The sequence below is a fragment of the Lacerta agilis genome, chromosome 5, assembly GCF_009819535.1.
Source record: "Lacerta agilis isolate rLacAgi1 chromosome 5, rLacAgi1.pri, whole genome shotgun sequence".
NCBI lineage: Eukaryota > Metazoa > Chordata > Lepidosauria > Squamata > Lacertidae > Lacerta > Lacerta agilis.
The window spans coordinates 55,936,229-55,950,748 of record NC_046316.1 but is presented as its reverse complement, the minus strand read 5'-3'; the positions used below and the strand labels follow the sequence as shown (position 1 = coordinate 55,950,748).

General features: G+C 41.8%; 1 protein-coding gene across 1 annotated transcript; it reads right to left on the bottom strand.

Moving 5' to 3' along the window:
- Positions 1-2,201: 2,201 nt before the first annotated feature.
- Positions 2,202-13,405, bottom strand: TCTN3 (tectonic family member 3). Its single transcript, XM_033149936.1, has 13 exons — positions 13,213-13,405; positions 12,900-13,041; positions 10,941-11,062; positions 10,102-10,232; positions 9,344-9,452; positions 8,389-8,507; positions 7,706-7,741; positions 7,329-7,403; positions 7,106-7,231; positions 5,240-5,335; positions 3,979-4,076; positions 3,522-3,687; positions 2,202-2,876 (listed from the first exon to the last, which is right to left on the bottom strand). Exons 1-13 carry the CDS (start codon positions 13,403-13,405, stop codon positions 2,736-2,738), a joined length of 1,554 nt encoding a protein of 517 aa, XP_033005827.1. The 3' UTR covers positions 2,202-2,735.
- Between the last annotated feature and the right edge of the window lie 1,115 nt (positions 13,406-14,520).

The window sequence follows — 14,520 nt, the reverse complement described above, 5'->3', positions numbered from 1 at the left end:
GTATGTGCATTTGATCAGATCACCATGGGCTGGTGAGTTTTCAACAGGTTACCACAAGCCCAGATAGTGATGTACAGAGGTTCCTAGACTTGACTACAAGCTTCGCAGTCATGTGATGCGCAGTTTCCACTCTGTACCCTCCATTAGGAGGAGACTGTTTCTTAAACACGCTTTCCCCCAAGAGTGCATCCATTCTGAAATAGTCACTTCATAGCAAGCAATGCTATGTAATACAAGTAATGCCAATATGGCTCTTGCAGATCTTGTTCTTCTTATAAAAAAAACATTCATGAGACAAGTAATTTACAAAATGTTAATGTCACCAGCAGAGTACCAGGTAGGCTGCCTGAGCTGCTCACAGCTCCACTCAATGCCATTTTAAAAGGGAAGAAGAAATCAAATGGAAGCTTCCAATAGGCTCTGGGCTGACCGCGGGGTGGCTCTGGCCATTTCGTAGCATCCGTGAAGGCAACTGCAGTTGTCAAAGGCAACATGTTCACCATGTTGCCAAAGGACTGGAAGAAAAACAAAACTATCATTTTAGAATGTACACCAGAGCTTTGCTTGGTTCCTACCTCACAGCAAATTGCTCCACAGGCCTCTTACACTAGCCCATCGTAATTCAGAGCTGTTGCCTGAACATGAAAGGGGAGCCCGAGACATTTGTCTTGGGCTTGCAACATGACATGTTTTTCCTTGCTGTCTCTCAAAATAGGAGACTGGGACTACTCTAAAGCAAATGGAACTGAAAAGAAAAGTGATATCCATTTCTATAGCTATTATTTCCCACCACCAGCTCCCCTTTCACCTTACCACTGACAGCTGCAAACCTGTCCTTTCTTTGTGATGCACAAACAGGCATAGAAGTGAAGAACACAGAGCCTAGAGACCATCCCCCCCCCCCACTGGACCTCCTAACACACAGCTATTAAAATTATTCTATCACCTGTTTAGCCTCCTCCTTCTGGCTGTGGACAGGAGCTGGAGGCTACACCTGGCTTCCCTCAGGAGCTCCACAGTGGCAATAGGTGGTATTGCACTACACAGAGAACTACCGGTAGTCTCTTGTCTTGCAGCTCTCTCTGTCAATGTAGCAGATTAATCCTATACAACTCCTATAGTCTTCCCTCACACTCCAGTGGACAGGAGCAGGCTTCTTCTTCTAATATTTCCTAAAATTCTGGTTAAGTAGTATGAGTTCTTATTTGTTACAATCATTTTTACTTTACCTTGGAAGACAGTTAATAAGTAATAGTGAAACACAGTGGTACCTTGGTTCTCAAACGCCTTGGTTCCCAAACATCAAAAACCCAGAAGTAAGTGTTCTGGTTTTCGAACATTTTTCGGAAGCCAAACATCCAATGTGGCTGTCGGCTATTGTTTCCGGGGCGCCTGCACCAATCAGAAGCTGCACCTTGGTTTTCGAACATTTTGGAAGTCAAACAGACTTCTGGAACAGATTAGGTTTGGCACTCTTGTTTTTGCTATTTATTTTGCATTTTTGTTTTTGAGGCTTTTTCGGTTAATTTGTTTTTGTGACTGTGTGGAATCCAGTTCAGCTACTGAATGACTGATTGTGTGACTGCAGAAATGGATAAAAGTCCCTCATCTAAACAATGACTATCATCAGTGCAGGTAAGGAAAAAAAATAATTTTAATTTTTATCATCTACAATACTGTCTTATTTATTTTATAGTACAGTACGTTGATTATTGCTTTCATTTTATGGATCAATGGTCTCGTTAGATAGTAAAATTAATGTTAAATTGCTGCTTTAGGGGTTGTTTTTAAAAGTCTGGAATGGATTAATCTGTTTTGCACTACTTTCAATGGGAAAGCGTGCCTTGGTTTTGGAATGCTTTGGTTTTGGAACGGACTTCCAGAACGGATTAAGTTTGAGAACCAAGGGACGACTGTAATTCATTGGGCTGGTTCAGATTTATTGCTAAACTATGGTTCAGCCAAGGGGTGGGGAACCTAAAGCCTGCAGGCCAAGTGTGACCCACGAGGCCTCCTCATTCAGCCCCCAAACATCAGACAGTTCAGTCAGTAGAGCATGAGACTCTTAATCTCAGGGACATGTGTTTGAGCCCCATGTCGGGCAAGATTCCTGCACTGCAGGGAGCTGGACTAGATGATCCTCGTGGTCCCTTCCAACTCTACAGTTCTATGAGCTACTAGTGCAGCTAATCCCTGCAGAAAGCAGGACTGAACTACCCAAAGCATAAGTTGATGCATGGGGTATTCAATCTTGCTTGGTCACCCTCTTGCTTTAGGTGGTCCTGCCCAATTGTCAAAGTTGGCCTGCGGGGTGGGGAGGGAGAGAAAGATCTGGCCCCTGGTTTAGCTTTATGTGTACAAACAACATTAAGTCTTGGGCTCCCCTTCTCCTCTGGCATGTGTCAGAGAAGATTATAGGAAGCATCTACTTCTAGTTTTTAACTAAGCAAGTTCCTGAAATAGGGCAACTCTGGTAGGTTCAAACACTAGGTAGTGAACAAATCAGGATAATAAACCACTGTTTGATGCTAGCTTGTTTGAACTACTCAGAGTTTAAACAAACCAGAATTCACTGAGTTTAGATGCAACAGTGAGCTCTGGTTAGTTTAAAATCGAATGTAGCTTTCAATCTTCTCTGATGCACAAAAGAGGTTAAATGTGTGAACTCACTATAGCTCATACACTTTGCATTACATCTGAAGTGGTCCAAAGAAACAGAAAACAGCCCTAAGACATTATTTGTGACAGACCTTCATAGATTTGCAGAGATAATGGTATCTTGCTCCCAGTATATGAGCTTGTGGATTAGACTGGAGGCCTACGTGGGCCCATATCACTTGGATCTTCAGGGAAATGGGAACCATACAATGTCCATCCTAGAAAGAAAGGGTGACATTCTAAATTAAATAAGAGTACTCCCAAAGAGCTGTAATCCTGCTGAGTAATCAACAGTGCAAAGGGGAAGGCTCAGAATTACTGCTAAATCTGTGCTCAAATACGGAGCAAAACATGATGGCTATGCTCTGCCTCCACAGTTGGAGGCAGTATGCTTCTGAATACCAGTTGCTGGAAACCACAGGAGGGGAGAGTGCCCTTGTGCTGGAATCCTGCTTGAATCTGATTGGCCACTGTAAGAAGAGGATGCTGGACTAGATGGGACATTGTCCTGATCTAACAGGCTCTTTTGTGTTCTTATGAAGAGAGTGACATCTCAGAGGTGGTCAGAATTGCATGGGGATGCAGAACATGATGTTTCTACACCTACCTCTCCTTTCATTGGGAGGAACAAAAGGAGACAAAAGACTTATGGCCCAGTTGAAGGAAGTTCTATATGAATACAGTAGGGACCTGTGAATGTGCCACTGGTCTTGGCAAAACACAACGTGCTCCAGTTTGACACGGTTAGAAGGAAGTTTCTTCTAGAGGGTACATGGTTGCCCTTTCATCCTTCAGGTGCTGTGGCAAAGCTTACAATAGGATGTCAGATACAAAGCTAGCTACTCTGTCTCTCTGCATATTACCTGCATTTTGCACCCCTGGGTGAAGATGTTGGTCCGCTCTCCTGGACGGTTTGGGTCAGCATTGCCAGTTATGGCCAAACCGCCTGAGTCGTATTTTCCCTGGAAGGCTTGGTATAGTGTCTCTTGGAAATGGCTACAGTTTGCTTCCTCCAGCTTGAAGGGTACACTGGAAATCAGACAAAACAGGGAGCATCCATTGGTCTCATGTCAATGAAATTTAACATCCATTCAGAAACACATTACCTTTACATTACTTCTCAGGAATTACTAAACTGGAACATGTATAAATCAGTTATTCAATGGAGGTACATTTGGTGAGAAGTTAAAATTATCCCTTGCCAAGTTCCTTAGTTTATGTGCTAAGCAGTGAACAGTCAGCTCTGATTTACAAAATTTGGCTGTCTATACAAGTCTGTACAAAGAGTGTAAACATTCAAGAGAATATGAAGAATATTACCTGAACTGGCAGCCTGTCCTCACATTTTCTCTAAACTTTACTTTATACCTTTCAGTTGCTGAGCACTGACCATCAACTTGATTCTGTAAAATGGTTATCTGAGGAGAGAGGTGTCAGGAAACTAAACTAGAATACAATGGAAACCAGAGAAACTGTCTTTGGTCTTGTGGATAGAAAGCAACTCCAAGTGTGTACATATGTACACAATTCCAATATGGTATGTACATATGTACACAATCATTTGTTTACATTTTAACTCATTCTCATCCTAAAGGTTTGGAGAATATCATCTACTGATAAATAATTTGAAATATTTTAAGACAAACAGTTTTAATTTAATAAAATGCTAAATGATTACTACTTTAACCTAAATGATGAAAAGGCAGCTAAACATGAACACCTCAAAACTTTTGCCAATTCTCCAAATAAACATATTTCCCCCCAGTTGTGGGGCTGATTAAATGCAGCACATGAACAGCAAAGAGAATGAATACTCAGTTGCTCAGTCTTGGGTATTATAGTGGGACATCTAAAAGACCACCTCCTCTCCAAGAACCATTCACAGGCTGTTTATAACCCATAATTGGTCCATGGCACCATCTTAACTGAACAGCTGGGCTCCTCCACATGTTCTTTCTATTGGATCCAAAAACCTTTTTTAAAAGGATGTTGCATAGACCTGAAAACAATTGAAATGCTAAGCACAGGAATAAACAAAGAAGTATATAACTGCATATACAGTGGTGCCCCGCTAGACGAATGCCTCGCTAGACGAAAAGCTCGCTGGACGAAAGGCATTCACTAGCGGAAGGCTGCCCTGCAAGACGAAAAAGTCAATGGGGCTGCCTCGCAAGACGGGGGGGGGGGGAAATTTTCCGTTGCGAGAACCGCTATTCTCTTGGTGCTTCGCTAGACGAAAAATTCGCTATACGAAGACACTCGCAGAACGAATTATTTTCGTCTAGCGAGGCACCACTGTACACATTACCACACCAGCCTACAGCTTTTTAATAAAATCTGAGACCAGCGGATCAAGTAATACATTGTTTAAAAGTTAAAAGTGGGAGGTGGTTACTCATGTCAAGAGCATTAATTCTGGACATTGGTTCTCACAGGGCATTCACATACATATTAATATATGCAGTGATATGAAGAACAGTGGGTGAGGTCAAAATCCTCTATACAGCTCTACAATCATCTAATACCTAAGGCTACGCTCCTGGTACAGATACTAGATCAAACACAGTGCCAGAAAGGATACATGCTGCTGGGTGCCATTATACAGAACTATTAGTGGTGCTCCTATAATATATCCAGGGTTCCCACTTCTCTGTTTGGTGAGAGAAGGGCTCCTACTCTGCAAGAGACAAAATAAATTACATCAACCTTATTATACCATCATCTGTACATACTTTGAAATACAATTATTAGTAAGGGACAAAATTCAAACCTGGCCTAATGGTTAGGATTGACATGCCAAAGAAGTGGGAGCTGAGCCCACTCATGCCAGACAAAGGGGGCCTTGTTGTGCTGTTTCACACACTAAAATCCTGTAATAGTGTATTGAAGTACCACACATGAATCCACTGACCCAACACTGCAGTGGTGGATTATAGATAATCTTGGGGCATTGTCAGACATGTGAATGAAACGGAAACACAAAAGAACACTGGCTAAAACACCAGGCAAGAATCCTTGCATGATGCAGCTGCTCCCATGTGATGTTATAAGGCAACAAGAAATGTAAGCAGCAATTTGCAGGACAACAGTGGAAGCAGTTTTGCAGAGATTTGCAAGAAGTCTCTTCCCTAGTGAAAAGCAAGAGAAGAAATTATGTTGCCATCATGTTTTGCTTTAGTCATGATTACGTCAAAGTTAACAGATGAGCAACTTGCAGCATTATTTCCTTTTATATGTGTGTGTGATTTATAGAAAGGCTACATGTCTTTTAGACAATGAATAAGTATGCAAAGTCAGCATCTGTGGCACATCTTTCATTCTCTAAGCAATTGGAGAATTACTGACATAGGCAGAAGAGAAAAAGTGGCAAGGAAAGGCAAAGAATGAGGATGATTACCGGTAGTTTGTGTTTGATGCAGAGGGAAAGAGTATAGTTTGCCCAGAAATTCATACACCTATCTCCTCTGCACTGTCTTCATGACTCTTATCAGTCACATGGGCTCAGGCTATGGGCATATCTACCACAGCACTCCACTCTCCAAAATAAGTCACCAGGCAGACATAGCATTTTTTTTTACCAGTATACACAAATAACTGGTATTACAGGAAGTGAGTTTATGAGACTAATACCATTTTAAGCAATTGGTTGCCTATTCATCTGCTTTACTCTGTTGTTTATGTGACTGCTTCACAGGTACTCAAAGTGAGCGACAAATTTAGCAGATGGAAGGGGGAAAACCCCAATTTAAATACTTTCCAATCTGTTTACCACTCCATCACCACAGTTTGTGTAAGAGGTGATCAGAATCTAAGATTACAGGCAAAGCTAAAAGTGTACTTGATGAAGTGCACAGATTCTGTACAGATTGAACACTAAAAACACAGAATCTTCTTAGAACTGCTGGTGTTAACCAACTAGACAAAAGAAGTTTCCAAAACACTGTACCCTTCCCCTTTGAAAGCATGCAAGGCCTATCTCCATTTAGAAATGTTTGGCATGCCATTTCAAAGCACTGATAGCTTCCTTTCCCTAGCTCCAAAATAAATTTGCATCACTTTTTATCAAAGTGATGGAGACTTCTCCAACTTGATGTCAGACCTAGAAAATGCTTCTTCAGCGCAGCAGCCTGAGACTTTGACAGCCTTGAGAAGAACCTCGACTTCTATGCCATCACAGTTGTTCTGCAGCACAAACTCAATCCTTTCTTTGACCACATAAGGCCAAGAAATAAATATGGAGCCACACTTGCAAGCCTGTTTTGTGTTTCAAAGTAGCCATCTCACTTCCACAACAGCACCACCATTGAGGCCCATGATGGTAGAATACTGACTCTGGGTTCCATTCTCCTTGGGCTCATAACACATCAAAGGATCCAGTTGCACACAATGGCCCCAGCCCAACCCTTTACCCCACAGTCCAAGAATGCATATAAGAACAAACACTGACCCCAAAATGAAGAGAAAAGCGCTGCTGCAGTATGGCGCTTGGATCCCCAGATATACTGGCAACTTTGAATTGAACAGACACTTTCTGAATTCCATGAATCCCATTGAACTCCACCTCATAGCTCACCTAAAAGCATGACATACATGTCAGTGAAAGACAAGGTATGAACTTAGGCCTCAGGTCACCTCCCCACACCTCTACTAATGAGGACAGCACTTGATACCTCAGAAACAACACTGTGGCACGTGCTACCACTTAGTGAAGGAGATGCAGGCTCTGCAACAGGGATGATGTTGACCTGGGGACATGAAAGATATTTTCAGTTCCTATATCATATTTATCTTCACCCACATAATCTATCCACAGTCATTTTAGACCAGGGGCATTCAAAACTTCCAACCCACTTCACAAAAAACAATCCTCACAACTCTTCTGCTACTTGCAGCAGGAAACTTAAGCATTCCCTTGAGACCATATACACGTAAACTAACATCTTTACAACACTCATTTATTTGTGTATAGCTAGATCCACAATTCCCAGTCCATTTTCTAGATTGTGTTTCAAAATTATCACTAGGCAAAAACAAACTAAAATCTCACCTGTATGGGTTGGAAAATAGTCATGTTGACTGGGACCTGAAAAACGAAAAGCCAGCTATACTTTAGTGTCTGTGCAAAATAATGATTTACAAACCTTTGATCCCAATCTTACAGTCGTGTCTTCTTTGCAGTGTTCTTTTATCTATTGGGGATGAGGCATTATTTAGGAATAGGCAAGAAAAAGGTTTATTGATCCAACATTTTTTGAACCCTATTGGTTCTTCTTCAGGGAAATTCAGAGAACAGTAATTCAAAATTCAGATGTGCTACCTCATCCATTTCTTAGCATAAGAAATAAAAAGGTAGCATATCTGAATTTCCCTGAAGTAGAGTTAAAAATGTGTTTGATCAATAAACCTCTTTCTTGTAAATCCCATTGTTTTGCTTTTGTTTCCAGTTGCTTTTTTTAAAGTGGGGGTTCTTATTTTTGTTGGAGATTATTTAGGAAAAATCGCTTAATTTGTAGGCCCCAAATACTCTTTATGCCTATAGTAGGCCAACAGAAATATCAATTGTTTCCCCAATATTTCAAGGTATTCGACAACAAAAACAAATATTTAAAAACCTATTATTCATTTGGCAAGGAAGCAGAAGACTCAAATGTGCTTAGGAAATGTGTAAACATACTTGAATTAGGAAAGATAACCAATACTATACCAAAATAGCAAAATAAAAAGAGTTACCTTCAGCACACTGAAGCCACGGTAATATGAAGCTGCATCCAGTGCAGGGTCAGTAGTGCAGCTGCTTGTCAAGTCAGTAAGGATCCGAATGCAGCTTGTGTTTTTGCTCTCCAAGAAACCTAAGTAATTAACAAGTCACATAAGGGGGTAGGGACAAGCAGTAAATGTCATCCTAATGTACACAAACACAGTCAACAGGGAAATCCAACCTGTAACGTGCCATGGTGTGTGTATGTCTTAAATTCAGAACTCCCAACAGCCAGGCTCCAACATCTTATTACCTGGCTGTGCCACCAACACACTGTATTAACTGCAAGCCTGACAGATTGAGCACTGTACTTCCAAGGCATTGCCTGGGTTGCAGGGCCAAGCCTAGTTAAGTACTCAGTCAGTGGATCACAAGCACAAATTCCTGTCCACCGAGACCTATAAAGCCCTAGCCTAACCTGTTCATCAGCAACTCAGTCCAGAGCAACTTGCCTCAGCAAAGAAGACCTCAACTAGCTACACTTTTCCTGTAGTCTGGTTTGACCCACGGCCTGGGATTATGCTACCAGACTTTGGCCCTTTAGTCATTGCCTCTGGAACCCATCTTGCCCATCTTAGACTATATTACCTGCTTCTTTACCACAGGAGAGTTAAGTGTTTTAAATGTGGCTGGCAATACTAAAAGGCTCTTTCAAAATAATACTAAGTTGAATATTGGACTGGAATGCTGATCATATCACAGGTTGAAACAAAACCTGTGCACTCTATTGTTAATTCCCTCTCTACCACCACCACCCCACTTGTCAGGCAGCAAGAAAGAGAGGAACTCCTTTATATTTGCCGTTGTACAGCAGGAAGCCAAAAAACTAATTAGCTGCTAAAAACAATTACTCAGCACTAAACTCCAATGAAGTTTGTGGAGCTCCACTAACAGATGTCAGGACTTTGCTGAAGTTCCTGTGCTCACCAGCAGGATTCTCATCTATGCAAAGTTGGCTGGTTCCAATCCCCACTGGTTGTTTGAGTATACTTAATACAGATGATGCAGCAAAATAAGTCTGTATTGGATCCCCAACCTGAAATGAAAACAGAGGGTGCTATTCAACTAAGTTTCATTCAAAGTAGACCCACTGAAATGAATGAACCTAACTTAGTTATGTTGATTAATGCCAGTAGGTCTACTCTGAGTAAAGCTTAGTTGTTGAAGAAGAAGAATTTTATTATTTATACCCCACCCATCTGGCTGGGTTGTCCCAGCCACTCTGTGCCGCTTACAACACATATAAAAACATAATGAAACATTAAAAACTACCCAAAATAATACCACCCAGAGCTGAAAAGGAATCACTCAGAGCAAAGTACACACAAGAGAGGCCCATAATCTTCTACTCTACTGCATGAGGATGAGTATTTAAATAAACTTAAGAACACAGGAAGCTGCCTTATACTGAATGAGACAACTGGTCCAGCTAGTTCAGTATTGTCCACATAGACAGTTTCAGTAAGGAGCCTCTCCCAGCCCTAACCGGATATGCTGAGAATTGAGCCTGGAACCTTATTGTAAGTAACTAGGAAGGCTTCATCCATAGAGGAAGTATGGAGATTGAAAAGGGAAACTTAACCCTGACTTCTTCTGTCTAGATATTCTGTCTAGATTTTCTAGAAGCAGCATTCTCACCATGAAAACCTCAAGAGAAAATCCTTGATAACTTGAGGCTAACTCACCCGGTAAAAGGCAGATGGTGATGACAGAACTTGATCAGGCAAGTTGAAAGACGACCCTCCATATTGCGCTGAAAGTGCTGGAAAGTTGACTTTTGTAACCACCTGTGGCTGCTGTAAATAGTTCAGCTTTGCTATATGTAGAATTGCGGGGGGGGGGGGGGGGATAAGTGCAACTGAAACATCACAGTGTTAAAATGAAATCTCATTCCCCTTTGCAAATCTACCAAATATGAACTCCTTCTAGAGGGAAGAATTTTTCAAGGCAAGCTATAGGACTTGGTGCTTGTTAAAGTTTTTTTCTCCACTCTCTGTTAGAGGGCACAAAAATACTGAATGACTGCAATCTTAACAGACGTCAGGATCAAAGGTTTTATTATCCTAGTACAATATTTTCTTGCTCTGCTACTACAGGATGCTCCCTTTTACTCATTGCACTGGGTGTACAATTCACAAACGCTGGGGAACTCTGCTGCTCAGAATAATGACAAAATCATGCAAAAGGCTCTTGGGGAGTAGATAAAAGAAGACAGCACCTTGTGTAACACTCTGTCGATAATCAAAGAGTGTACATAATTGCAACTTCAATATTAGTAAGGGAATTGTAGACAGTTCAGAAACAAAGTGGGTAGAGTGGCTCAGAGCCTAACCCACTTGGCAACAGCTTTTATGAAGCAATCCTCTATCCTTGTTCCAAAAGGGAATATATATGTATATAATCATTATCTGCCCTATATAAATGCAAATTAGCAAGTACAATGTGCACTTCTATTTTTAAAATCAGCTTCAGAGAAGAACCTTGACCTAACAGAATAGCAACCTGGATACTGATCTAAACTTACGATCATTTAGCTCCACACAGAACAGCAATACACATCCACCAGGACCAGGAAGGACATCAGTACGGTAAGGGGTGTTATTTTGGAAAATTGTGGATTTTTCCAAGCACGCCTGACTCACAGCCCTAATAAGAAAACAAAAGCACACAAAACCACACCACAGGAGTGTTATTTAAGCAAACACAATTCAATAATACGTTTCCTGAAGCACTTGCCTAGCAATTGGCTGGCCTAGCAATCTGTCACTCAAAACCATCTGAATATAAGACACTGTGCATATTGATATGGTACCTCAATCTATAAACCCCTGTATAATTCTCAAAGGCCCCATCTAGCAAACTATCTTAAAATACTAGACAACACCAAACACCGATGGGCATTCTCCAGGGCTCGCTTTAACGCTCTCCCTTCAGCTCTTTTAGAGGGAAGATACAACAAGATACCGATCGAACAAAGATTATGTCCCTGTAATAGCAATAAGATCGAAGCCATCGGGCATGTTATTCTACACATTATATCGAGACTCAAGAAAAGAACTGATCAAACCAATTCTGAGGAAATTACCTGGTAGCACAGATGATACCTATACCAGACACCTCCTAGATAATAAGGATCCCAAAATTATCAGGCCTGTGGCAAAGTACTGTCACATTGTGACAAGATTAAGACGAGCAGTGATGTCAGCAACGGAGTTCAAATTTTAACCCCGATGGAACGATAATAGACAGTAGAGACTTATGAATTTAAATTTTAAAACCTTAAAAGGCTAAAACTTGGTTTTAAATGTAAGCACCAATTCCGTGAATTGGCCCGCATTTTTATTTCTATTTGTAGCATGATACAATTTACAATATCATACTTTTACAAATTGTTCTCTGGTCTTTGACCGTATTAAAGATATTATTATTATTTATATGGTACCTGCATTAGTTTGTCATCCATCCTGTAACCAACTTGAGAGGCTATCAGCATCAGAGGTCACCATAAGGGCAAATTTTACTATGTTAAGTATGCCTAGTATAGGATTATTTTATTATTGTTGTGATTGTGCATACTTGCTTGCTTGCTCCCCCCCCTTTCTCTTTTAAAAATAATTCCTTTAAAATGAATTACCTAATTAGGTTTTTAAGCTATATTAGTTTCTGGACACACTCAAAGTTTGCGCACCCCCCGGATCATTTGATCTATGCTACTGGTTTGAAGTGCCTGGGAGGTCAAGCAGGGTGACTGGCTGAAGCTGTCAGGCATGAGACTTGGAATTTGGCTAGCAGTATCCCTATCCCCCACATAGGCAACTATAAGCAATCCTGTACTCTGTTGACCAAGTGAGCTGGGACAGCTCTGGAGCTGGTTGCTACCATCATTGACAAATAATATCTATATTGAATGGTGATGGAACTTCAACACTAATGCAGAGGTCTTTCCTAGCCCAGCTACCTGAGATTTTGTTATTCAGAGATACCATGGCTTCAATTTGAGACATGCAGCACATGTGCTTTACTTCTAAACTACTAGCCTGCCCTCAACATTTGTAAAAAAAAAAAAAGCAAAGGCAGCAATATTAGTAGCTCAGAAAAAGATGCCTTTCCCCTTCCCACATCTTTATAGGACACAAGAGAAAGGGGTACTCTCACTTAACCTTTCCCTGTAACTCTGCATGCAAGTTGTCTACAAACCAGTTGGACATACTCATGCCTTTTTCTTAGACGACACATAGAGACCTTCAGGGCAGAACATACTAAAACTTACATTCTTACTCTTTCACTAAAGTGTTCATTGCTCCTGTCGGAATTCTCCAGCATAGGGGTGCAAATCTCCTATCCACTCAAACAGTACTCATGGATCTGACCACTGCCACCACCAAGCACCCTGGCTGAATGAAGCTAGCAGACTCATTCAGATCCCAGGCCACCCCCATGTCTTAACACAATGTGAAGAGAAAATTGTGCCGATGCATTTCACCTGGTGCTGCCTGGAAGACAAAAAGAGAAGGGACATTCAGGGCCCCCCGTGCTACAATCTGAGCCACAGCTTGAATCACAGCAGCAGTTGAGGTCGCAGAAGCCTGGGTGCAGGTCACAGGGGCAGATGGACGAAGAAGTGCCTGTGGGGGACAGAGAAAGTTAGAACTGGAGGCGGCAAGGAGAGGCGGTGAATTGAGAAACGGACTCGGTAAAGTATCGCCTAAACGGGGATGGCGGGGCGGAGGGTTAATCACATATTGCCTTTAGGGAACCCGCTGCCCCGGATCACCCTCAGCCTTTCCCTCCCTCACCAGCTCTGGGTTCGAGTCTCTCTTTCCTCAGGACTTCGGCCACCTCACGGGTGGGCGCCTCAGTGGGGCTCGTCTCATTCGTGGGCGCTTCCTCTGCTTCTAGAGTGCTGTTTTCATCCCGGGGCTTCGCCTTCCCCGACGCCGCGACCGACAACAGCAGCAGCAACAAGAGTACCGGCTTTTCGGCGGCCATAGCGGACGCATCGCCCCGTTGCTAAGGAACGGTAGTCGCACGTTCATGACGTATATGCGCAAAAGAAGTACGTCAACCTCAGCCGCTTCCGTGTATCCGTAACGGTAAAACCATAGAAGTAGGAAGTGAGAGGAGTGAAAGCGCAGTCTCCGAAGTTTGTAGATAATTGTTTGCTGAATTTTACTGTAGCTGTGATTGGGAAACAGCAAACAAAAGGCAGCAATTAATTTTCTAGCTCAGGGTTAACCTATGAATATATGTTTTTTAAAAGTTTTTTTAAAAAAATATAAAAAATAGCCGATTTGTTTCCCTTATTGGAATATATTAACAGGGAGGGATCCCTCCAACTTCTCACTCTTTGGTAATGATTAGGATATTTAATAGCATCTGATATTTAGTGAACCAAGATTGTAATTTGGTATGCTGTTACTATATTATTCTGAAACTCTATTACTTTTTATTTGGCCAAAAACAAACAAACAAACAGTAAGCGGGTTTTTTTATTTTCTCTTAATAGCCCATACAATATCAACACAGCTTACGTCGCTGGTTTGGGGCGGGGTTGTGGTATTGCAGTCCATTGTTAAGATTGCAGAGGTGATGCCGATGTTGGTTTGCGTTTCCCGCCAAAAATCCCCTGTAAAAAAAACCTCTTCAGCTTGTACGATGTTTGCAAACTTCAAAAAATATATATGCATTTTTCACACGCAATAAGACCCGAGTTAGAAAAAGCGTGAAGTCTCTGTTACCACCTTAACGCGTACGAGGTGGATGACACCTCCTGCTGCCCCATTACATTTATCGTAAAATTCAGTTCTAAGCTCAGTTGTGCCCCTACAGATCCAAATTCGGGAATTTCGTAGCCGGAGAATAACTTTCTTTTGTATATGGGTAGTTAAGAGCTTTTGCGGAGACGAAAAAGACCTACTCTTCTCTTCCTTATGTCTTGGGGCTAGAGGGAATAGGAAGGCATAGCCGAGGGATCATGTATCTTTGTAGGGGCTGATGCGGGCCAGCAGTTAAATTTGCTGGTCTGGGAAGAATACTGTATTAGCCAGCCGTTTCCCGCTGCAACTTTGAGATTGATCTGGCTGGGAGTTACATTTAAAGCACGG